At 33.7% G+C, this 22746-nt stretch overlaps 9 protein-coding genes, 2 non-coding genes and 1 pseudogene across 16 annotated transcripts; 8 read left to right on the top strand and 4 right to left on the bottom strand.

The window, feature by feature from the left end:
• Positions 1–121: 121 nt before the first annotated feature.
• F17C11.16 lies at positions 122–489 on the bottom strand (annotated as a pseudogene). Its single transcript has one exon. A coding segment is annotated over exon 1 (368 nt).
• Positions 490–884: 395 nt separating this feature from the next.
• Positions 885–2100, top strand: F17C11.11 (uncharacterized protein; the record flags this gene model as incomplete). Of its 2 annotated transcripts, NM_001392603.2 has the most annotated exons (3): positions 885–944; positions 1164–1762; positions 1809–2100. In NM_001392603.2, 3 exons carry the CDS (start codon positions 925–927, stop codon positions 2036–2038), a joined length of 849 nt encoding a protein of 282 aa, NP_001379276.1. The 2 variants fall into 2 exon arrangements, with proteins under 2 accessions (NP_001379276.1, NP_001256279.1); NM_001269350.3 differs by lacking the exon at positions 885–944 and having other exon boundaries at positions 1258–1762; positions 1809–2038.
• A 713-nt stretch (positions 2101–2813) lies between these two features.
• On the top strand, positions 2814–5510 carry F17C11.12 (Major facilitator superfamily (MFS) profile domain-containing protein; the record flags this gene model as incomplete). 2 transcript variants are annotated; one of them, NM_073388.7, is made up of 9 exons in its annotated part: positions 2814–3122; positions 3178–3318; positions 3367–3500; positions 3550–3791; positions 3835–4014; positions 4360–4620; positions 4669–5089; positions 5230–5313; positions 5361–5510. In NM_073388.7, the coding sequence occupies 9 exons, from the start codon at positions 3062–3064 to the stop codon at positions 5457–5459; spliced, it is 1623 nt and encodes a 540-aa protein (NP_505789.1). The 2 variants fall into 2 exon arrangements, with proteins under 2 accessions (NP_505789.1, NP_001122921.1); NM_001129449.4 differs by lacking the exon at positions 2814–3122 and having other exon boundaries at positions 3195–3318; positions 5361–5459.
• F58B4.5 (CHK kinase-like domain-containing protein) lies at positions 5489–7041 on the bottom strand. Its single transcript, NM_073387.6, has 5 exons — positions 6854–7041; positions 6537–6806; positions 6003–6491; positions 5686–5955; positions 5489–5632 (listed from the first exon to the last, which is right to left on the bottom strand). Exons 1-5 carry the CDS (start codon positions 6992–6994, stop codon positions 5531–5533), a joined length of 1272 nt encoding a protein of 423 aa, NP_505788.1. The 5' UTR covers positions 6995–7041; the 3' UTR covers positions 5489–5530.
• A 1403-nt stretch (positions 7042–8444) lies between these two features.
• scvp-1 (Secreted nematode Clade V Protein gene family) lies at positions 8445–8956 on the top strand (the record flags this gene model as incomplete). The annotated part of the gene is made up of 3 exons (NM_073386.1): positions 8445–8489; positions 8544–8693; positions 8738–8956. 3 exons carry the CDS (start codon positions 8445–8447, stop codon positions 8954–8956), a joined length of 414 nt encoding a protein of 137 aa, NP_505787.1.
• A 3-nt stretch (positions 8957–8959) lies between these two features.
• nssp-63 lies at positions 8960–9923 on the bottom strand (the record flags this gene model as incomplete). 2 transcript variants are annotated; one of them, NM_073385.5, is made up of 4 exons in its annotated part: positions 8960–9269; positions 9327–9415; positions 9667–9756; positions 9809–9923. In NM_073385.5, 4 exons carry the CDS (start codon positions 9920–9922, stop codon positions 9185–9187), a joined length of 378 nt encoding a protein of 125 aa, NP_505786.1. The 2 variants fall into 2 exon arrangements, with proteins under 2 accessions (NP_505786.1, NP_001263861.1); NM_001276932.3 differs by lacking the exons at positions 9667–9756; positions 9809–9923 and having other exon boundaries at positions 9185–9269; positions 9327–9406.
• Positions 9924–10500: 577 nt separating this feature from the next.
• Positions 10501–10572, top strand: F58B4.12. Its single transcript, NR_102062.1, has one exon. It is a non-coding gene; the product is annotated as an Unclassified non-coding RNA F58B4.12 (non-coding RNA).
• Positions 10573–12877: 2305 nt separating this feature from the next.
• F58B4.6 (Activin_recp domain-containing protein) lies at positions 12878–14412 on the bottom strand. Its single transcript, NM_001028824.4, has 4 exons — positions 14263–14412; positions 14108–14197; positions 13969–14060; positions 12878–13327 (listed from the first exon to the last, which is right to left on the bottom strand). Exons 1-4 carry the CDS (start codon positions 14398–14400, stop codon positions 13249–13251), a joined length of 399 nt encoding a protein of 132 aa, NP_001023995.1. The 5' UTR covers positions 14401–14412; the 3' UTR covers positions 12878–13248.
• Positions 14413–16404: 1992 nt separating this feature from the next.
• Positions 16405–16754, top strand: F58B4.7 (uncharacterized protein). Its single transcript, NM_001129490.4, has 2 exons — positions 16405–16550; positions 16602–16754. The coding sequence occupies exons 1-2, from the start codon at positions 16407–16409 to the stop codon at positions 16746–16748; spliced, it is 291 nt and encodes a 96-aa protein (NP_001122962.2). The 5' UTR covers positions 16405–16406; the 3' UTR covers positions 16749–16754.
• A 1132-nt stretch (positions 16755–17886) lies between these two features.
• nas-31 (Zinc metalloproteinase nas-31) lies at positions 17887–20877 on the top strand. Of its 2 annotated transcripts, none has more exons than NM_001028822.4 (13): positions 17887–18118; positions 18172–18312; positions 18360–18481; positions 18529–18609; positions 18714–18778; positions 18861–18944; positions 18992–19092; positions 19138–19242; positions 19296–19518; positions 19560–19675; positions 19723–19964; positions 20179–20370; positions 20669–20877. In NM_001028822.4, exons 1-13 carry the CDS (start codon positions 17978–17980, stop codon positions 20790–20792), a joined length of 1737 nt encoding a protein of 578 aa, NP_001023993.1. In that variant the 5' UTR covers positions 17887–17977; the 3' UTR covers positions 20793–20877. The 2 variants fall into 2 exon arrangements, with proteins under 2 accessions (NP_001023993.1, NP_001023994.1); NM_001028823.6 differs by having other exon boundaries at positions 17909–18118; positions 20416–20877.
• Positions 20878–21260: 383 nt separating this feature from the next.
• F58B4.2 (Cytochrome b5 heme-binding domain-containing protein) lies at positions 21261–22142 on the top strand. The gene is made up of 3 exons (NM_001392602.1): positions 21261–21431; positions 21631–21699; positions 21926–22142. Exons 1-3 carry the CDS (start codon positions 21333–21335, stop codon positions 22025–22027), a joined length of 270 nt encoding a protein of 89 aa, NP_001379137.1. The 5' UTR covers positions 21261–21332; the 3' UTR covers positions 22028–22142.
• Positions 22143–22663: 521 nt separating this feature from the next.
• 21ur-11578 lies at positions 22664–22684 on the top strand. Its single transcript, NR_069385.1, has one exon.
• Positions 22685–22746: the final 62 nt, after the last annotated feature.

Genomic DNA, 22746 nt, shown 5'->3' with positions numbered 1-22746 from the left:
AATTTTTTACTTTTTAATGAAAATAATAAGGTTTCGAATTTTTCTCTGGTACTTCAACATATCTCTGGGGCACACTGAATTTATTGTAAAAAAATCATATTTTAAAATACGGTTTGAAGTTTTACAATTATTCTTCTGTCTTCGCCGCTCGGCAATTACAAATTTATCGGCTAGATGTTCTTATAGATTATAGAATTTTCATTGCTCATGTTGCTCTACGTTCTTTGATGGAAATGCATCTATCTGCTTACCACCATCTGTACCATTCAAATCTTCAATTCCTCCATATCTCAATCCTAGGAGGTTGTCATTCATTTGATCAACACGTCTTGAATAGCCAATGTCGAGCCCTAAGTAACAGATAATTACGAATCAAGTTCATTTGAAAATAAGCTCACAATATCATCCGACGTTGCAATTTTTAAATTTACTTCGTAGAATGGTTATATAACTTCTGAGAGCTATCATGAAGTTATAAGCAGCTAGAGGTACGATAATGTAAATAACATTGGGTGTTTCAAATTCCTTTTTTTTATTGTCGATTGTCATCCAATAAGTGTGAATATCTCTGACCCAACGTGGAATTCAATTTCATAACTTTAAGCGTGTTATCAGGTTTCATCTCTTTTAAAAACGGAATTTATTTGAGCGCAAGTTCCAGGCATTATCAAGTTATGTACATTCAATGTCATTTTCTCTGATCAAAACTGTGACCACGTGCCAAATCTGACCTTCTGAACTTTTTTTAAATGTTCAGTGTTAGTCATATTTGTATTATCAAAATGATTTTCCACGACGTGATTCCTTGAACTAAACAAATAGTCGATTGAATCTTGACCGATTGCGAAATATTCCGCAACGAGTGAATAAAAAGGCGGCTGTTGCGGTGAGAAGGTCTCAGTTTTCACGGCTCATCTCAGACTAATGGACGACACATATTTCTGGTATGGTTTTAATTTATCGAATGTATATAATTAAGTTTTAGTTTTATTGGCGAATATAATAAAACTTTTAATTTTAAACAATACATGAAACTTTAAAAATAACCTGTAAATATCAAGTGAAATTTTTTAGCGTTTCCTAACTAATGTTTTCCTATTTTTAATGTTTGAGATTATTGTTATCTTTATATTTATGTGGAAAAATTATTCGATCTTTTTCAGGAGCAAACATGGAAGACCGTCGGCTGAGAAAGATCGAGTTAGAAACTCCGTTGCTGAGCTCTGCCTGTCACATTTGAAGAAAGAAGCAGCTGTAATGAAGACGATACATGTAGAATCTGAAGAAAATCTGAAATTCAAAGCACAGGAAGATATTGATATGTCACCATTCATTATGTACTCTTTGAACAAAAAACGTCGATGGGAAGCTGAAGATGCAATTGGTTTAGAACTTTTGGACAGAGCTCAAAAGCTGAATGATGGTTGGAAAGTTCTTCTCATTGAGAGAGTTAATCTTAGAAGTTGGTACTGGCCTAATTGGAGCTACGGATCAAATCCAGAACGATTCTCAGAATATTTCCGAATTAAAGATGTTCATGAATTAAGCAAAGATGATGCTTACAAACACAAAACTATCGATTCAGTGTTTGGACAAAGATTTTCTCATTTCATGGAGGCAAATAGAAAGCCTGTCAAGGAAGAAGAAGAAGTTAGCGAAGGATCTTCAGAACCACTGGCTGCATATAATTTCTTGAGAGCTCCAAAAAACTTTGTTTCAATTCTGCAGAAAGAGTATAAAGCATCTAACCACGGTTGGGAATGTGAGTGAATAATCAGGAATATTGTTATTCAATTGAAGTATTTCAGGGCCACATGTAGGTTATTGGAGACGTGTTGATCAGCTGAAAGACAATCTTCTTGACTTGAGATATGGAGAAATCGAAAATCTGGATGGTAAAGATGTTGATGAGCATGATGATGTAGAACCATCAGAGGACGTAGAGCGGAGTGAACCATCAAAATTCTACAATCTTGAAGAGCATCTAGTCGATAAATTTGTAGTTGTGAAGCGACGAAGACGGAAGAATACGTGTTAAATTTTATGCTGGTTTCAAAGTTAAGAATCTCATTTTATAAAAAATAAATCAATTCAACTCTCATAAATTTCAACTTTGACGTTTGTTCAATGTTCATAATTTGGATGATCATCTGATATATTCCATCATAATCATCATCTTACTTGTTCCGTGAGAATGACAAAATTGATTTGGGGTAGCCTGACAAAATGAACATTTTCTAGGAATTGAATCATGTGAGAGTGAGATTGATTGTTCTTTGAAGTTGTAAGAGGAGACATTGCAAATTAAATAAAAAAGGATTTCCCCGAAAGATTTTGGAAAATTTATATAAATGCTCTATACTAGAATTTAGGATTTCTAAAGGAACAGGTTAAATACCAAAATTAAAAAATTAGCAAAAAAGTACAAAAACAATCGCTAGGAAAAATAAATTTCAGGTTATTTTTTAAAGTTTTGACAAAACGTTTTAGAAATAAAAAATTCAAAAGCATCTTATTTTCAGAAAATTAAAAAAAAAACTCTGTATGTCTAACCAGATACTTTTAAAAATAAAATGATGCTTAATATATTTATAATCGAAATTTTGTTTAAGATCTTCGATTTTTGTCTGTCTTTTTTTGTAGGGTTATAAATAAATAAACTTTACTCAAATATTTAGACAGGTCAAAACACAAAAGCACCCAGAGATATCTCAATTTCTTTTCTCAAACTTCAATAAAAAATAAAACATTTGGAAACTGTTGCAAGGGCAAGTCAAACAATTAAAAATCAATGATAACCGAGAGTGTATCCATTTCTTATATACGTATGCACACAAACCCATCGGCATTCTTTCTTGAATTTATCGAGCACTCATAAAAACACATTTCAAAGATAACATGGCGGTGTGCTATCTCTAGTGTTTAACATTATAATAATCCCATTGAACAGTTCTCTCTGCAACTATAATTTTTCTCTCTCTCTCTTCAACTGCCCATCATATTATACTAGTCCAGTATTTCCTCGAAGTTGCCCAGCCAAAAACCGTTGGCTACCAATAAAATGACATCATCTCAGAAAACGGAAAAATGCGACAACGAAGAAAGCTTGCAAATTCTTGAGAGTCTGTTGCAAATATATCGATTATTTTTGAATTCTACTAATCGATCATTTTTCAGAAACAAATACCGGTACAATGTATAATACAGTTCACAGCGATGATCTTCTTAAAATGGGAAGATATTCAATTTTACTATGTATTTTTGTAGAAGTCGCCATGTTATCACAATTATCAAATACCATGCTTATGGTTTATGCAGGTATAGCTCCAAAAAATTTTTTTTTAAAAGCAAATGAATTATTTCCAGGAGCGGCTCCAACTATAAAATCGTGTGGCAATATGACATTTTCTTCAAACGAAGAAGCATGTTTACATTACAGTTACTGTAAAGAGCAGAAAGAAATGACTTTCGAAAGACAATTTTATGGAATTACCGAACAGGTTAGGTTAAAAACAAAATTACCTGAATTAAAAAATCTCAGTATTTAAGTTCAAATTGTTGTGTGAGGATGCAAAACTGGAAAAGTTGGGAACATCGATACAAATGCTCGGAGTTATGTTGGGATGTGTTGTGTTTGGACAAATCGGGGATCAATATGGTAGAAAAACACCAATGATGTTTTGTCTCTGCATGTGTTTCATTTTTGGGATAATGTCAGCGTTGTCAGCTGATTTCAAAAAGTTTACAATTTTTCGAACAATTCTTTGTTTTTTCAATGGTGGACAGAGCACGTAAGACTTGAATTCCGTTGGCTTAATCTCAAATTTGTTTCAGAATCTCAGTTGTGTATATGATAGAAAACATTCCAAAACGCACAAGAGGCTATATTTCTACATTAATTAGTTATTCTCCAAATGTGATTCTCCTGGGAATTCTTGCATTCTTCTTCCAACAATGGGATCGATTGGCTTTAGTTATCTCATTTCTGACAGTTCCAGCAATTATAATGTTGGCGTAAGTTTTCTTCCATGAGTTGAAATTATTTTGAAAAAACAAAGTTTTAACCAAATTTGGTAACTTTTGGTCACATATAAGTTATGGAAAATGTCCAACAGAGAGGTTCACTATTGAGCAAAACCACTTCTGACCGGAATGTGTTTTGTTGTTATTGAATTTGATACTGTATTTTTTCCAACAAAAACTAGACACTACTTCTCTCTAAACCATTTTGAATATACTGTGGAGTTTGAACTTTTCTTATAGATTGCGAACTAGAACTCCTCGAACCATACAAGTTTGTGAGATCACTTGAGTCATTCAAAGTCAAACTGAAACAATTAATAATTGAAAATTTTCCAGTTTTCTCCACGAAAGTCCTCGATGGTTGATGCAAAAAGGACAAATTTCTCATGCTAAAAAGGTGTTTCTCGCCATTGAAAAATTCGATGGAGTTCCTGCAGCAAAATCATTGAATGAAACTGAACTTGAAAACTTTTTGGAAAATGAACATGACAAACAAGTTGCTGATGGAAATACAGAAGTTGGAAAACAACATTCATTTTGGCATCTTTTCAAAACGAAAGAAATCATGACGGGTACTTTTGTCATTGCATTTACATTGTGAGTTTGAAAAATGTTTCTGGGTTTGTGCTCATGTTAATTTCTTAGTTTTGCAACTACATTAATTAATTATTCAATTATGTTCAATCTGGGAGCTGTCGCTGGTTCAATATACATGAACTCTATTCTCATTGGACTTCTACGTTACTCATTCAGCTTGTTCAGTGGACTCTTGGATTACAAATTTGAGAAATTTGACAGAAAAATGTGTCATGGAATTTGTAGCGTGGTTACTATTTCCATAATTGTTGCAATTATTGCATTTTGTTTAACCGATACAACTGCAACATTTTCTGTGCTGATCAGAATAGGAGTATTGTTATCGTGTGCTATGACTTCTCAAGCAATTATTGTTGCAAGTATTGCTTCAAATGAGTTGATGCCAACTGCAATTCGATCAATTTCATATTCAACTGCTCAGCTTTGCTCAAGATTTGGAATTGTTTTTGCTCCCCATGTGTTCCACTTGGTGATTTTTTTTAAATTTCAAACAACTGTAGAATAGATTTAAAATTAAGACCAGAATTCTGAAGAACAACACTAAGTCTGCCTGAAATCTTGAATAAAAATATGACCATCAAAAACTTAAAACCAACGCTTGATTTTCAGAACTTGTACACTGGTATTGACTTTCCAGTTTTGCCATACGCCATACTTTTAGCCATCGGATTGGCTGATTTCATATTTTTCAGAGTAAGTTGAGCGAATTTTCTCTAATTAAAATTTTTTTTTCGTTTCAGTTTTTGATTCCTGAAACAAAAAACAAGCCTCTTGAGGATTTTATTGTCAATAGAACAAAGACTATCGGGAACGATGAAGAGGAAGAAGATCGAGTTTAGATGCATATTATAATTGAAAAAAAAACAATACAAATAAAACTTTTATTAAAACAGTTTGTTTATTGCTGAACTTAGAATTCAAAATATTTTGGGAAGTTTTTAATATTGCTCTCGTGAGTTGTGATAACATCTTCAAGAAGTCCAATCATTTTGTCTAGTGCCACTTGTTTCATCTGAAATTTTTTCTTTCTCAATAAGTACGTAGAAGTAGAACATTTAAACATACAGAGTCTTTGTATTCTTCAGTTACATTTGAATGTTGGAGCATTGGTGCAATTCCAGGAAGAACCATTGTAGTCATTAGTGGGAAGTAAACTTGATAACTATCTTTAAGTTGTTGGAATGTATATGGAACATCCATTCCATCAAGTTCATTTACAAATGTATTGTAGTATTCTTCCAACAAGAAATCTGCCTTTTCTCTTCTATCTTTTGTTGATAAGCATGATGCAAACAATCGGCCAACGTCTTGTGCTGGAGTTGTGATTGAAACTGTCTGAAATTCAAAAATCTGGAAATAAGCTTCTAAAAATCTAAATTAACCTGGAAATCAATAATCGCTTTCAATGTAACTTTTTCTCCATCTCGAGTACACAAAAAGTTTGAGCTCCACAAATCAGAATGGGTGAGAACTGGTTTATAACCAAAGAATTGGCATGTATTTTTGAAATTTTTGATCATTTGCGGTTGGAAATAATAGTCTTTGTAGATTTTCAGCATTTCCTCAACTTTCTCCAAATACTCTTCTGGGAATGACGCTTTAAGCAGTACATTCATTCTTTCAATTGACTTCTCATCCATGAATTGTCCAAAAACAATATCCAAAAAGTCGGCTCCGCGAGCATATTTTGTCTCCTCTTCACTTAATTTCATACCAATCGCAGAAAATGCAGCAATTGCATGAATAACTGGAATCAGATCTTCAGCTGGAATACTTTCATGCATTCCAATATGATGAATATTTGGATAATATTCGGAAATCAAATAAGCCTTCAATTTATTCTCGTCGTCAAATGGCTTTGATGCGTAAACCTAAAGTTTTTCAGGTAAAAATTCAAGTAAAATCAATTTATTCACCTTCGTGAATGGAATCTTTGGATGCTTTTCTCTCATCAAAATCTTGTACGTGGCAACTTCTCTATTATGAAGCAATCTTGTAACTTCTCCCATTCCTTTCAGTTTTGCATCATCCCAAAACTCATCACCGGAAGAAAAATCCATAAGCTTGGTCATTTCAATGAATGGAAGTTGAGATGAAATCTTGACCACAAACTTTTCAGGCAGTTCCTCGTTTTCAGAAGCCCCTACCCACTTTGGTTCGACCAGAGCTATTTTGGACATGAATCCCTAAAATGTGAACGTCGAATATTATAAGTACAAAGTGAATCAAATACCTTCATATCACTGATATTTGTGGCAGTTTTGTCATCTCCAAAAGTGGCAGTTGTATCCAATGCCTTTTGCATTTCTTCCAGCACATCTTCCCAGGTAACATGAGTTCCAAGAAGTCCATCAGCAACAGTATACAACGACATTACAACTGCCTTTTCAAGAAAAAAGATGATGTAAATGCTGATTTAAAAGTTTTAACTGAAAACTACACTGTCTCTGTTGTTTTATAAGCACGTGCATGACCGCCTTATCGCGAGCATTTCATCGATAGGTTGATTGGGTACGCCTTATCTGTTGAGAAATGTTTGATTTTTTAAAAGCCATGCACAAACCATTTTCACAATTCAAACCGTGGTTTGGAACCGAAAAAAATCTGGAATTTTCGGAGAAAGTGCATCTTTAAAACATCCGGGTTGTTTGACTTCATGACGATCACAGCGAGAAAATCGATTTCCAAAACGAAAAAAAAAACCAAATTATGAGATTTCATATCAAAGAACATGCACAAATGCGTTGTCATGTTTATCTTAAATTTCAATTGAAACTTGCACTGATCACACTTCCACTTTGTGACTTATTTCCTACAGGGAATGCTTCAGAAATTAATATTCACCGATTATGAATATTTATCGAAAACTTTATGATTTGAATCGAGATAAAATTCTAAACGAAACAAGTATTTGAGTTTTGAAGTATGAAAAATGGATTTTTTTCAGGTTCTTTGCAGACTTGAACTTCTTCAGGCATTTAGTTTTCTGAAATCTTGAAAATGAAATGCAGATTATTAAACAACCTTGATTTAAAATCACCCCGACTAATAGTAAGATATATCTTGTGTTTTTCCTTTTTCATCTAAAGAACAGGTGATGTCTTTTTGTTTTCTTGGTTCAGTTCACATATCAAGACCGCCAACATCAGTGAGCTCTTGGAATTGGTGTTTGAGCTAACGTATTACAATCCCAATCAGGAACAAATTCTTTAAACGTCCTCAAACCATGTCGCGATTTTGTTAATTTTATATAAAATTGATTGACAAGAAACGAAGAAAAATATCTAACGAAAAAAATCGCCTGGAAGGAAGAAAGCTAAAATAATATAGGATTCAAAACTAATATATTAATAATTCAGTCCCAATCTTTCATTTTTTGTTCCAAATTAATTTAGTTTATGCAGATTCAGTATGGGATGGCAAAGTCAAAACGTTGATCTTTCTGACATCTTGGAAATTCTGTTAACACGTTTCAAATAAGTTTCAAAAAGTTGCCTGGAAGCAAAAGAAAAAATGCAAATGTATGTGGTTCAAAGTTAGCAAAATGTTTCTAAATAAATTTTTTAAAAATGAAATACCTTTGCAATGCTCCAAAAGCTCTTACTCAACATATCTTTTATAAACATTACCAGTTTGATGTATAGTCATGGCTTTCTTACGAGATGCTAATAATGGACTTTTATTGAAAATATATTGACTTCTCTACTCTAGCCAATATTTGCTCTGAAAGTGAAATCAAATTCATGAATCTGTCTATTCACATAAATCAATAGTAAACAGAACACGCTTCTATAAAAGCGAACAAAATTTCTGATAAATCAGAAATGATTACATCCTATATACTACTATTTGCTTCTGTAGTCTGCTTGGTGAGTGAATAGATGACGGTTTTCTCATTTTCTGTCTTGAAAAAATATTTTCAGGGCTTTTGTGCTTTGGACGACCAACTTTTGACGGAAGAAGGAAGTGGATTTGAGCCACCGCCGATTGTCAATATAACTGTGGAGTTGGTATCAAATAGATCTTTTGATCCGGAAAAGAATGCTTCCAATTTGAAAATTGTGAAAGATGCTGTGAGTATCCGCTTTGGGCCACGAACAAAAATTATCATTTTCAGGTTGATGATTATTCCAAAAAGGAGAATATTAGGTACCCATCTGACAATATCAAACAATCAATTATTGATCACGGAGGAAAGTTTGCAGTTCTTTTTGAGATCCGTGATGACGCAAGATGTGATGAAGTTCGCCGTTTTGTTAAAGGAGCAAAGAAGCACTCAAATGAACTTTCATATGCTGTTCTGAAATGTGATGGAGAAAAGACTCAAATTCTCTGATTTCTGTTTTCTTTTTCGAATTTATTAATTGGACTTTACATTGGAATAAATTATGTTCAGAGAAGCATTACAAACGGGATGATTATAAAAACATATGTCTATCACTGGATAAAAATTTGATGGCAAAATATGAGATTTTTTGAGAAGACTTGGGAACGGTACGATTATGAGGAATTGGACAAAAAAATGAAAAAGAAAACATTAACGATCTCCCTAGACAATGCGACTTTATGTCATGATTTTCATTAGAGAGATGAAGCCGAGAGTTATTCCAACAGCTGACACAATTCCAGTTTTCGGGGAAGAGTTACATCTGAAAATGTATTGGAATTATTATTCGGTCAATCCACATAGTTTTATTCATTATTACCCATCTCCGTAGCAGCAGCAAGTGGCCCCATTGACTCCGAAAGCTGAAGAGTTCTGGCAGTTGGCTGCGGCATTTTGCATTCCGTTCAACTGAAAAATAGACTTTCGTATCATTTCAACTATACATCTAATATTAGTTTGCCAGATATTCCCACGACTTCTAGCTTTCGCTAATGAGAATAGCTCTCGCGCATACATATATTCCCTACGGTGAGAGCAAGATCATGTGATACTTGTTGTCAGTGCCAGCAGGTGAGAAGCTAGAACTTCGCGTTAAACGCAGCTATGGTAACCATGGGAAACTGACGGAATGTTTGATTTCTAATTTTTTTATCACTCACTGTGCAGTTCATGGTTTGGCATTGCTTGGTATAGGTTCCCCGGGTGAAGTCGACAACTTTGACGCATGTCAATGATCCGATACCACACTCCTGAAATTGGAAAAATATCTATTTTTAAATATGAAAAAAATAAGTTTTATACCTGACGCTGGGAGGTATCTGGAACGGAGAGGTTTCCAGCTGGAACTACATGGCACTGTAGAGCAAATGCAGTGTAAACGGCAATGGCAAGGGTGATGAAGATTGGGCGAAGCATTCTGAAGATAAAAAAAATATTTCTGGTTGAAAGTGAAAAGGTGAGAAGCCCTTCAAGTGGCTGAGAGAATGAATATCAGAAAGAGAGGCTCAATCGGAGATAGGATATGGGCGGACACTTTGTTTCCAATTTGCTGTGTGACACCGAAATTTCCGGTGTGAGTGTGTGCGCACAAAGTGTGAAAGCTCACGATGGACGATGGGCCCTCTTTCTCTCTCAATTTACAATCATATGATAAGGCATGGGCAAAGTGAGCTCGAGTGGCAGCTCGCCGTAACAATGGCAACCGATGCGAAACAAGAGACAGGTGGAATCGAAAAAAGTTGGAGAAAAGAAGAGAAAATAGAGTTAAATGAGAAAATGGAAAAAGAGGAGGAGACGCTGTGCTGTTGTACTCTGTTCTCTTCATCACTGTAGTGTCTACTGCCACTGAGCTTACTTGTTAGCTGATAGTGGGCGGAGCCAAGTAGAGAAAAAATGAGCAAAGGGAGGAGCTGAAGAGCTACTTTTGGGACTTTTATGACAATGTATCACATGATAAAAACAGTTGTATAGTGTTTCGTAAGAAAAAAAAACGAAATCTATATAGGGGTAAATTAGAAAATGCAGGAAAAAAGAGCCGGCGCAACTTTACAAGTTGATTGGATATTTTTTGATTTCGGGCAATGGCTAATACGAATATGGATATGCCAGACGTGTTTTCTTCAAATCGTTGGTGGTTAATGATATAAGTGAAGCCCTAGAAGGATCAGGTGGTATGTGCATGCAAAAAACTGGATGACCAACTGGAATTCAACCAACTGAGCTATTAAACGATAATTCTCAAAACAAGAAGTTAATAATTTCTTTAAATTTGGTTTTACTTGCCACCTAATTCAATATTGAGTTATTACATGCCAACATAACTAAATAATTTGGTTTGATATATTAAATTGGAGATTTCATACAGACCATTTATATTGAAAACAAGTACTTTAAACCATGTTTGATGTCATCTTGTTGTGTTTGTTTCCCTGTTCGTCTAGTCAACAATTTTTCCGGTTTTCGAAATCACGCAGGTGTTTTTAGTGTTGTTCTTTTGGGAGTTCAATTTAATTGAACACTTTCAGGTATTCACTGGAAAACAAACGTAATAAAAAAGAATTTAGAAAAAAATGTAAAAACAGAAGAGAAAAAACATCAAAATACTTTTTATTTCTTTGGAGAAATCAATTTTTCTTGGAACAATTGAAAAGTTACTATTATGTAAATATATAAAGAAATTCAAAATGGGAAAATAACATTGCGAACGGTTTTCCGTCGCGATAAGTTTATTCTATCCACTGAAAAATTATGCGCCATCGCAAACTAAAAGAACACTCATTTTTGGCGGGACAAAAACCGACCGTACAACTGTTTTGAAAAAAAGTATCAGCTCTTCATCGAGAAGCAGTGTGCGGCAAATAGGTTTTTTTAAAAACAAATCTACAAAACTGCATCACATTTCGGTATGGCAATCCAATTTTTAAACGAAAATAAATTTAAAAATATTCCCATGCCAATCAAAACATTTTTCCGCATTTATACATTCACTCTTGGTTTAAAAATTGACTCTTTACGGAAATGGTCAGTGTTGATTTGCCACACACCTTTATTACGGGTTTTAAAATTTACCAATTTCACTCACTGACGTTGAAATTAACTGTGAAACGAATTTTGAATTTTCATTAGAAAATTAAGGCATTCAGGCTCGTAAAATGTTTTTCTTATTTTACATAGGATAGAACCCGATAAAAAGAATTTTAACCACCAGCGACTAATCGGAGAAATTTTTTTCGTTTTTGTTATTCAGATCCGTCGGTGACTAACTGAATTTTTGATGACCTATTTAGCTGCCCATCGATTACCGTGCCATTGGATTGTTGAAAACTATCTCAGAAAATTAATGTTAGGCATTTTTGCATGGTTTCTAACACCTAGTTTTTAAGCAATTTTTGATCAGTCTCATGTCAAAAATATTTCCAAGCAGAAGTTGACCAAAAATTGTTCCAACTGAATGTACATTCAGAAATCAATGCGTTTCATATTCTCAATCATTTTATAAAGCAAAAATTTCTGTTAGTCCGTAAGTCCGTAAGTTGGAGGTTTCAAAACTATGTAGAACTATACCATTTTTTAGATTTTTTATCTAAAAGTTGTTAAATATTAAAATGCAAGCAAACTTGGCAAGCTGCCACATCTTCATGCTGTATTGCGCCATCTTTCTGGAAGTAAGTAATAAGCACAACATAGAGCATAAAACTGCTCTACCATGCAATGCTAATTATTCTAAAACGTTTTGTAAAAAATCAGGGAGTTGTTTGAAAATTTATGTAATGTATATGCTAAAACCCTGATTATCGCAAAACACAACGGAGGGATACCAAGTTTTGTTTATGTGCAATGCTTTTTAAAAATATCTGATTCACTTTTCAGTTTCAAACAATTTTCTATATTTTCGAATTTTGGACAATCAGTTTTTAAATAATATTTTAAATATAAAAATTCTTATAGTAAAATAATTAAACATACTTGAGCAATTTGTAGTTAAGGGTTTGTTCAAGAAATAAAAAAATAGCTCTATTTTTTAGAGAACTTTCAAACGTATGTTTCTAATAGTAAACGGACTTAGTCTTGGTTTCATTGATTTTCATTTAAAAAAAACGGTTTCCTGCCAGAGGAAGATCATTCCATCCGGTGTGCTCGACTGAGTTACACTGATCAGCATCAAAATATGAAAATGCATGTATATAAGTTTTTAATATGAAATATGCAGCAGTGCCAACCCATTTTCATCCATCAGCCATTTTCATTTTTTCAGACTTTTCTAATTTTTCTCGAGTTTTCTGTTATTTTTGAATTTTCGCAACCTTTAATATAACTCCGTGAGTTCATTTTCAAACGTCCAACTTGCTGGCGCAGCAAAATAGTAATCACTCAAAATTTAGATTTATTACGAATTTGAAAATTTAAGCGACAAAATATTACAAGGAAATTGGCTTTAGTTTAATATTTTAATTAAAAAAAAAGAATATATAAATCATATGAGATATGATGATTATTAAAACAAGGATGATGAGTCAGATCGTATCACAGGTTAATTCAGACTAAAAATCAGAAGCATGAGCGGTTAGTTAGTTTCATCGAAATCAGAATCAGTCATATTTATGATTCATTTCCAATATTAACGAACTCTTGCTTTAGAAAATGACTGTTGTTTGATATTTATGTACATACGGTGGAGTTAGAAGATAGTGGGTAAATTCTAAGAATTAAAAAACAGTGGCATAATGAAGCGGAAGCGAAGATTAGGAAAATATAAACATTGATATCATGACTGCAAGGATTGACGATCCCAGAGGAAGCATTGATGGACTTGAGTTACATCTGAAAAGTGATATGTTTAGGAAATGAACTCAGTGTGACGCGGTGTCTGTTTTAAATTCCCATAGATTTGGTGATTACGTCAATAAATTTTTGGTGAGTCTGGTATGAGACTGATGATAAATCTAGGTTTAGATGTTTATAAGAAAGTACTAGGAGTTTGAATTCCATGAACTTCACCCCAGTCAGAATGCTCCCGAGACAAAGAAAATCCAATGCGCATAAATAAAAATAACCTAATGAAATAGTGAGACAATTGAAATATGTTAGATCCAGGAGTTACGTTTGTGTTAAAAGGATAAAATTATCTTTAAAATTGGTAATTTTTACATAATTATTAGATGCATAAATCATTGTTTATTTTAATACCGTGTTGCCAAACAGAACGTTATCATTCATTCATCTCAAATTTCAGTTTGATAAACAAATATTTTTGTAATCAAATTCATCTGAATTCAGCTGCTCAACAACCTGTGACCAACCGGCAATTATTTCTGTCCCCCTGGCAGTTGACTCAAACTTTATAACTCTGAGAAATATTTCGAAATCTTTCCATTTTCTTTCGCCTCTCGTACTATCCCCCTTAACCGCGTGATCAACCTCGCAAGTCAGAAGCTCAAAGTTTTAGTCATCTTTTCCCGTACCCGTCTCCGTAGCAACAGCAAGTACCCATTACTGATGATCCCGAAGTTGTGTTGAAGCAGTTTGCTGGAGCTTGGGTTGCGCCTAGTTGGGTCTGTAACAAAGATACATTTTAAGTGATAACTAAATGGAAATGTGTACCGTGCAGTTTCCGATTTGACACTGTTTTGAAAAACGATTTTGCGAGTAATCGATCGTTTTGACGCAGGAGTTTGCACCGATTGGACAGTCCTGGAAAAATACTTGGAATGAAATCGAAGGACCGTTAAAAATTTTAAACTGGAAAAATGAATTACCTGGAGTGATGTGGCTGTAGTGATTCCGTTTGGATCGGTAAGACTTCCGTAGGCTATGAGATGACACCGTAGAGATTGTGTGACTCCGATTATTGCGAGCAAGAGAAGAAGTGTTGTTGGAACATTATGAATGGGCATTCTGAGATATATCTGAAATACGTTTAAAGTTCAAAGAATGTTCTGGAATATCGAAGAAAATACAAAAAAAAAGTGATCTGGAAGCCATTGAGAGAATGGTGACGATGGAAAAAGAGAAAGGAAATAGCGAAACAACGAAGACTCGACTCAGCGAATACACTAATCAGCCGGTGCTTCGGTGTGCTGTCAGCTTTCGAGAGCTCCAGTTGTTGGTTGCTATGCTCACCTCCTCTTTCCACGCTCTTACCGCCTGATTCGATTCGGCTCACCACCTGCGGCGCAGCTATCACAAGCAGCCTTATTTCTTCATTCCAGTGAAAATTTTGAGAAGGGGAAACAAAATATATTGAAGTTGTGTGTTGAGTGAGTGTGTGTGTGTGTACATATACACATATACTTAATTACACGTAAAAGAAAAATGGATTAGATTCTTTGTGAAACCTTTCAAAGCGTAAAAGATTGTGCATGGGAATGAAAAAGTAGACATGTACTACTAATAACTACTGGGTGACAAGGTAGTCGTCGTTTGTACTTTTGAGAAAAAAGGGAAATGCCAAAAATTGAAAGTTCACAACGATCACAGTCCAGTTGCAATAATTTCCGTTGCCTGGTTGTTTTTTGAAGATCAGTCTGGAACCTAAGATCCTAAACGAAGAGCATGAGTTCAAAAATCAAACTCTTCTACAAGATCGGAGTTGTTTCTGAAAACAAGTTTTGGGAACAACAGGTCACAATAATTTGTGATCAGAGATTCCAAAATTTAGACTTCCTAGTTGTTCTTGTTATTTAATTAGAATGCTGATAAATTTCCGTTAGAACACAACAAATATAGATTCAGAGCGATAATTCAAATAAGAATTAGAAGAACACTGAGATTCAATCAATTTTCGAAAAAAAGTTTCTTTTTTTCTTAATTTTTGTACCAATGATGTTTGGTCATTGTGGCTTTATATAAGCATGTTTCAAGCAATTTCTTCATTAACAAGGCTCCATCTTTGAAGGAAATCTATATTTGAAGAGATCAACAGTCAGTCCAAACTTCATAAAGCTATAAATTTCTAGTATAGTGTTTGCTACAGGTTCTCACATCCAGATATTACTGACGTGAGAAAAGTAAAATATTTCAACAGTCTTAGTCAATATATTTCTTAGAATTGGGAATAATTATTCACCAAAAAAACCAATCAAAATTGTTTTTAAGTTGAAAGCAAACTGAAAACGAACGTGTCAGAGTATTTAAAGCAAATTTGATAACATAAACAAAAAATGAGATATCTGAAAAATAGTTTACTTCTGGAACAATATAAACAAATTTTGACGATTCTGTAGCTGATCTTACAGCGATAAATAATTTTAACGTATTCAATGCATAATACTCTGACAACCAAAATTAAAAAGAAATCAAATAACAAACATCAAAACGCAGAAATATTCGGTGGAAAATAAAGTGGCACATGCTTTGCTGGCTAATGTTTTAACAAGGAACTAGGAAGATAGCATTTAGAATAAAAAAGTATGAAGATTTAGTCACGAATAAAAGTTTGTTATGGCATAATTTTCATTATAATTTCATGTTACTCACAATTCCCTGCCCACGTGTTTGTCTATGGTTTCATAATTTTGAGGCAGCTGTTCGGACAACGGGTTCAATGTGTGAACACAATATTAGGAAGTTTTGTGAGCTTAATGGGGAAACTTGGAAATTAATGGAGAAACTTGGAAAAAATTGCAGAAAGTTGATCTTAATAAAAATGTTTTTGGACTGAACTCCAGCTAACTGTCATGTTACATTACTCCTACTGAAAATCGGTTCATAATTTTTTATAATACTTGAAAGTTTAATGAGCAAAATTGTATTCCCGTGGAAATTCTTTGGAAAAATGCACTGTGAATATATAAATATAAACCAAAAATTAATTTCCGGTAACAATCCGCAAGTTCACGTGTCTGTTCTAAGTATGAACTTGAAAAGGAGCAACAATTGTTTGAAAAACTCATTTCCCAATATGATATGTGTTATAGTCATTTTTCTCATTTCCTGCGCGATGATTGTCTCTTTTTGCTCAAAGAATAGTCGAAAATGTGAAAGAGAAAATGGGGATGCAGAAGAAAGAAAAAATACACTGTTGATGATTAGCGATAATTTTTTGGTAAGGAGTTTTAAATTCACTTTGTTCGTTTTGAAAGTATGTTGTTCTCAGGATCCCGAGGATCCAGAATCTTCAAGTCTTCGTGGAATATCAAGTGAATCAGTCTTCTCAAATGATATTACAACAGTTTATCCGCCAGTAGCTTCTCCATCTACAACAACTTCTGCTCAACAATCCTCGTCTAGTTCCAGTCAATAAAATATTTCGCATCAATCTGAAACAAATACAAAACGAAAACATCACTTATTTTTGAAACCCTACAGCTTTGGGACACAAATTTTATGTTGAATGTCATAGTGCTGGGATTAAAGAAAGCGGATGATGACAATAAATTTTGAAAAAAAACAAACAATTTAGTACCAGCAAACGCTTTACCGTTCAAACCTAGATTCAAAAAAATTCCGGGGGTCGGAGAAGAAAAAGAAAATTTCCTCAAAGAAATAACTGATAACTATCAACTTCACATCCGCGTGCAAATATGTTTTTAAAATAGGTTACTTTTCAATTTTTCAAAACTTTTTTATTTGTTGACTGGTTATTAGAAAAAAGTTGGTGTGAAATTTAAAAAAAACCAACTGAAATTTAATTTTGAAAAAGAAACTTTTAGGTTTTGTAACAGGTGATTTTCGAAACAATATGGACGAACAAAATAATACGATTTTATGAACATGTACTGTGATGACCTTATTTTCACTCTAGTCGAACTCAAAACGGAACTGATTTTATTTTTGATGTCTATCGACCATTAGTCTGTAAACTTTGAACATATGCCATGTCAAGGAAAGCTTCAAATCTTAATTTATCATACAAGATCCAAGAAGAATTTGGAGCGGAACTTTGACGACATTCGAGAACGGCAATTGAAGAAATGCCTCGACCAAGTGGAATGAGTTGTACTCGACGAATTCCCGTAGTTTTTTTTTCATTTGATTCATTTTCAATTAAGCAACATTTGCAACTAATTGCTGACAGATTCATTGACATTTTGAAACTTTGTAGCACGCCTGTATTTTTCAAGAAAAAACAATTTCCTTGAAGCTTAATTTTTCATGGGGTGGCACCGCACTAACGAGTTCACGTTGCTGACCTATTTGAACAATCAGATGAAAATTCAAACTTCCAAGAACCTTCCCAACCTGTTATTTTCAGATAATTTCCAATTTTCGACACTAAAAAAAATTCTAGCAAAAATTTGCATAGAGATTTTGTGACTCAACTTTTTCTCCGTTTTTCACCTCTGTTTCGAAAGTTCATCACCCCCAACTGAAACAGTCTTTTCCCTTCTGGTTTGATTGTAATCCGCTTTATTTCGCATTTTCACATCACTTGCCAATACAGAATTGAATCACTATTTTATCGTCAACGACATCGCCGTCCTACCTGACTGTTTTTTAACCGTCATTTTGATGGTGAACAGTCAAAAGAGCATGATATTGCAACTGTTATTTTATAGTTTATTCACGCATCTCGCGGTTTCACAGATTGACGTTAATCAGGCGTTAAATCAAAATAAACTGAATATTGATACGATATCTTCTTCGGCAATAAGTGATGCTGAACTTGAAAAGGTATTTGTTTATTTTTAAACATTTCTACCACTTGAAGAGTTCTAAATTTTTAGACGTTTCCTAGAACAAATTTATCTCGAATGAGAAATGCTCTCAAATCACTTCGACAAAATTGGTCCGCAAAGCTACAAGCAATGCCAGCCAGAAACTATCAAAATGCGGGAACAAATCAAGAAAATGGAGCAACGGAACAAGTAAGCTTTTCAATTTTTTTCATAAGTTTATAAATGTGAAGTTTCAGCAAAAACCACTACGCGAGAAGCCTCGAGACAGGGTAAAAATGGAAGGTGACACATTGCATCAGGTAAACAAAGCAGCTGGATTAAATGATATTTTGTATCAGGGTGACATGGTTTTGACAGAGTAAGTTGATAAACAACTTGAATTTTAAAATAACTGAAAATTGATAGTGATCAAATTGCAACTATCCTGGAAGCCCGCGATGAAACTACTGTATCGACAGCATCGCGAGCAAGAAGACAAGCTTATCGGTGAGTATAAAAAATATGTGCAAAAATTTTAAACTTGTCAAGGTTGGTACAATTTTTGATACGAGTAATTGAATATTCTATGATCCCATTTATTTTTATTTTAGAGACCGTTACTATCCATCTACTACATGGGGATCATCTGTCTATTATTACTACGATAGAACGGCAAGTAAGTGATTTCATTCAGTTTCGAATTGTTTTTATGGGAAGACTGGTAGAATTTGTCGAAAGACTATATTGAAAATGTTCAGCGCCGAAAATTGTGAAAGCGTTCGAACAGGCAGTCGCGTTCTGGCAGAATGTAACTTGCATCAATATAATGCAGAGTAGCACAGGTAAGCCAGCAGATTTTTGAGAAAAATCTGAATAATGATGTTTGAAGCTATCAATCGAATTCGTGTATTCAAGGGACAGGGGTGCTACTCATATGTTGGCAGAATCAGTGGAGTTCAGGATTTGTCACTTGGAACGGGATGTGAAGAGGTTTGAATTCAACCGGTTTACTGACTAAACAAATGAAAAATTTAGTTTGGAACAGCTGCTCACGAGTTGGGACATGCTCTTGGATTCTTTCATACACAATCTAGATACGACAGAGATAATTATATTTCAATCAACTATGCGAATATTGATGTAAGTTATAGAGTTTAATGGAATTTAATTTAATTTCAATGGGTTGGTTACAGCCTTCATACGTCGAACAATTTGACAAAGAAACATCAAACACAAATTTCAACTATGGAATGCCTTATGATTATGGATCAATTATGCAATATGGTGCAACGAGTGCTTCTTCAAATGACAAGGCAACAATGATTGCACGGGATACTGAATATCAAGATACTATGGGATCGGATTTTGTTGGATTTTATGATATTTCCATGATGAATGAGCATTACAAATGCAAAGGTTTTATTTCCAAAATGTAAAATAAAAATACGTTTATTCAGAGCTTTGTCCGGCTGCCTCCTCTGCTCAATGCAAAAATGGTGGTTTTCCAAGTCCCAGAAACTGTGCCATTTGCATTTGTCCATCGGGATACGGAGGTATACTTTGTGACCAAAGAGTTAGTTGTGAACTGCTTTATCAAATGGGTCATCTTTACCTTTCCAGCCTCCTGGATGTGGTGACAGTGTAACTGCCACGACTACATGGCAAACATTAACAAACACAATTGGAGATGGACTTCCAACACTTCGTGATAACCATACAATGTGTAATTATTGGGTGAAAGCACCAGATAATCAAGCGGTAGAGATTAGAATATCAGGATTAACAACTGTTACAATTGATGGATGCATTTTTGGAGGAGTCGAAATAAAGACTCACAAGGACCAGAAGTTGACAGGTTACAGGTTAGTTATCAATTAAATTATAGATTTTTTGAACAAAATTTGTTGAAAATTAATGATATCATATAGGCTTTCAATTAATTGCCCAGTATTGGTCGGTGAGGCCTTGGGAACACTTCATTCTCAGAAACAGATTTCGAAAATTATTTTTGCTACAATGAAATAACTACCATTTCCTCAACTTTAACATATGTATATGTACGAGTATTTTTTCCAGGTACTGCTCTTCTGCAGACCAAAACACTGTGCATCGTTCAACTGGCTCACTAGTTCCAATAATTTTATTCAATCGATATGCTAGTACAAAAGCTGTTCTTGAGTATCGTGCTGTAACTCCATCTGTTGATGTCTCAGCAACATACACAACATTTGCACCGATTGTTAACAGTTGCCAGGATTTACATCCGAAGTAAGTTTAAATTCCAAATATTTTCAAAAGTTCTCTCATTTTCAGCTGCGACTTTTACAAGTTTTTCGGCATGTGTCGAAGTAAAAAAATTAGGAGTAATTGTAAATTCACATGTCACGATTGTAATAATAATAATGCATCGCCTTTTGGCTCTAACTTTTTCAATAATAATTACAATAGTTTCAATAACTGGTACACGAATAAAAACAAAAATTACTACCCCTACTCAAATTCAAATAACAATAAGCCATGGATGTGGTTTTTCTAATTTTTATTCGTTTTTTTTTCTAATTTACAGTTGTGCCGCGTATGCATGGAATGGTTTTTGTGTTAATCCGTTCTACTCAATGCAAGCTCGTCATTACTATTGTGCATATACTTGTGGATTGTGCTGGATGAATAATAATAATAATTTTTACTAATTTTGAACCTGTTATCAATTTGAAAAGAAACGGGTATGCACTACCTTTCATTGTATGTAAACTAAAATGAAGTGTTTTTCCATAATTTTTTCTAATATCTTCAACATATGCTCACAAAAATTCGTAAAATTTGTTTAAATTCGGGTTTTTTCTCAACCCCTTTAAAAGTTAGTGTTTTATTACATTAGAAAACAATTTCCATGCTTCTTCACATGTTAAAAAGATTTTTCAAATTTCTCAAATTTGAACATGTCGGACTACATAATTTCTTACTGAGATCTTGATAGATGGTTATGCTATAACCAAAGGACTAATAAAGCATACCACGTTTATAAAATGAATAAAAATGTGCACTTGGCTTCTTACGGAAACGCTATCTCGTCTCAAATTCAAATACGCTGAATTATTCATTGAACCAAGATGCCAAGACCAGACGTCGCTTCCGTTCTCTCACGTATTTTTATTCTCAACTTGTGCTCTCATAGCAACCTCTCCATTCATTGATCCTCTTTTATTTCTTTTCTCGATTTGAGTAGAAGAATGACTGCAAAAACTGAAGATAATCTGAAAGAATATACAAGAAGTCAAGTGGAACAACATTGCACTCACGATGATCTGTGGCTTTTGTTCAGAGACAAGGTACTTTTTGCGGTTTTAAAAATACAAAATATTGAAGTTTAAAGTATTCCATTGGATATTTCATAAATCCCATGGTTTGCAAATTATCGTTTAATTGAACTTTTATTGTTGATTTTGAAATGAATGAAATTATAGAAAAATTAGAACATTTCTGAACATCTGAATTTTGGTATTATTTAATGATGAATGTCTTCTTCAGGTTTATAATATGACTCCATATTTCAACCAACACCCTGGAGGATTAGCAATTCTTCGATATGCAGGAAAGGTAAGCCTTGTTTTTAGTTACTACATATAAGCTGGTTATCAAAATTTTAATATTGATTTATGCAAAAACCAACGGCAATTTTTTAGATAAAAATTTTTTTTAAAAAATTTTGCATTATTTGTTTCAAGTTCATTCTAATTTTTTAATGCAGATCACACAAAACAGTAAAACTTGGACATTGTGTAAATGTTATTTCAACGTTGTTTCCCAACAATTATTTTTCCAGGACGTAACAACAGTTCTACCATTTGTTGTATCTCATGGCATTGCTTGGAAAATCGTGGAACAAAAACTTCAAGAGCATTTGATTGGCAAATTGAAGGAATAATTTACTACATATATTAAACAATTGAACGTTCAGTTTCAAAATCATAAAGTTATATGACTATTTTGTTGAAGATGCACATGATCACACGCAATAGCTCTTGACTTGCAATAAATCACTGACGAGAGGGTGATGTGTAAAGAAAAAAGTGTTATCTCACTTAGAGTGCAATAAAAGAAACGAGTGAAATATGTTCCACAAACCTATAAGAACACCGATATTTGGTTTTTTACTACTAAATCCCTTATGGTCATTTAAAATTCCTACTTTATTTTGCCAATAGCTTATGTAGGTAACAGGATCCCGGTCATTAAAATTTTTGAAATGTTTGAATGTCTATTCATAGTAATATTTTATTAGTCTACCTTTTTGTTTCTAATTCTTCAAATAATGTTTTTGCATTTTTCTTTGGACAACGTCGCAGACTAAACATTTTAACATTTAACTTATTCTAGCAGACAATAGCAGACAACCTACAAAAAAATGTTGAGTAAAAGCAACAGTTTACAGAGATTTATTTAGATCCAACTCTGCCAGATCAAAAAAATTTGATTTTGTTGTTGCTAGTTTTTCAAATCAATGTGTTTATTGAAATGTTTCAACTTTCTTATTATTGTCTTTTGAAACATGATACAACAATGCGAAAAGTTAGAAAGAAACTCACAAAAGTGTGAAACAAAATCTATATAATCTGAGAGAGTGCACTAAAAAGTGTAATCAAG

The sequence above is a fragment of the Caenorhabditis elegans genome, chromosome V (genome assembly GCF_000002985.6).
Source record: "Caenorhabditis elegans chromosome V".
NCBI classification, from domain to species: domain Eukaryota; kingdom Metazoa; phylum Nematoda; class Chromadorea; order Rhabditida; family Rhabditidae; genus Caenorhabditis; species Caenorhabditis elegans.
This window is presented reverse-complemented; position numbering and strand designations above follow the sequence as displayed.

Bases quoted from the DNA above. Each gene is read 5' to 3' on its own strand.
- F58B4.6 (NM_001028824.4), bottom strand. From the start codon at position 14,400: ATGCCCATTCATAATGTTCCAACAACACTTCTTCTCTTGCTCGCAATA. The intron at 14,198-14,262 runs GTAATTCATTTT...GTATTTTTCCAG, and splicing joins CTACAGCCACATCACTCCAG to GACTGTCCAATCGGTGCAAA. The intron at 13,328-13,968 runs GTACGGGAAAAG...ATCACTTTTCAG, and splicing joins TGCTGTTGCTACGGAGACGG to ATGTAACTCAAGTCCATCAA.
- F58B4.5 (NM_073387.6), bottom strand. From the start codon at position 6,994: ATGTCGTTGTATACTGTTGCTGATGGACTTCTTGGAACTCATGTTACC. The intron at 6,807-6,853 runs GTATTTGATTCA...TTCACATTTTAG, and splicing joins CAAATATCAGTGATATGAAG to GGATTCATGTCCAAAATAGC. The intron at 6,492-6,536 runs GTGAATAAATTG...GAAAAACTTTAG, and splicing joins CAAAGATTCCATTCACGAAG to GTTTACGCATCAAAGCCATT.
- nas-31 (NM_001028823.6), top strand. From the start codon at position 17,978: ATGATATTGCAACTGTTATTTTATAGTTTATTCACGCATCTCGCGGTT. The intron at 18,482-18,528 runs GTAAGTTGATAA...GAAAATTGATAG, and splicing joins GGTGACATGGTTTTGACAGA to TGATCAAATTGCAACTATCC. The intron at 20,371-20,415 runs GTAAGTTTAAAT...TCTCATTTTCAG, and splicing joins TGCCAGGATTTACATCCGAA to CTGCGACTTTTACAAGTTTT.
- F58B4.7 (NM_001129490.4), top strand. From the start codon at position 16,407: ATGATATGTGTTATAGTCATTTTTCTCATTTCCTGCGCGATGATTGTC. The intron at 16,551-16,601 runs GTAAGGAGTTTT...TGTTGTTCTCAG, and splicing joins TGATTAGCGATAATTTTTTG to GATCCCGAGGATCCAGAATC.
- F58B4.2 (NM_001392602.1), top strand. From the start codon at position 21,333: ATGACTGCAAAAACTGAAGATAATCTGAAAGAATATACAAGAAGTCAA. The intron at 21,432-21,630 runs GTACTTTTTGCG...TGTCTTCTTCAG, and splicing joins GGCTTTTGTTCAGAGACAAG to GTTTATAATATGACTCCATA. The intron at 21,700-21,925 runs GTAAGCCTTGTT...TTATTTTTCCAG, and splicing joins TTCTTCGATATGCAGGAAAG to GACGTAACAACAGTTCTACC.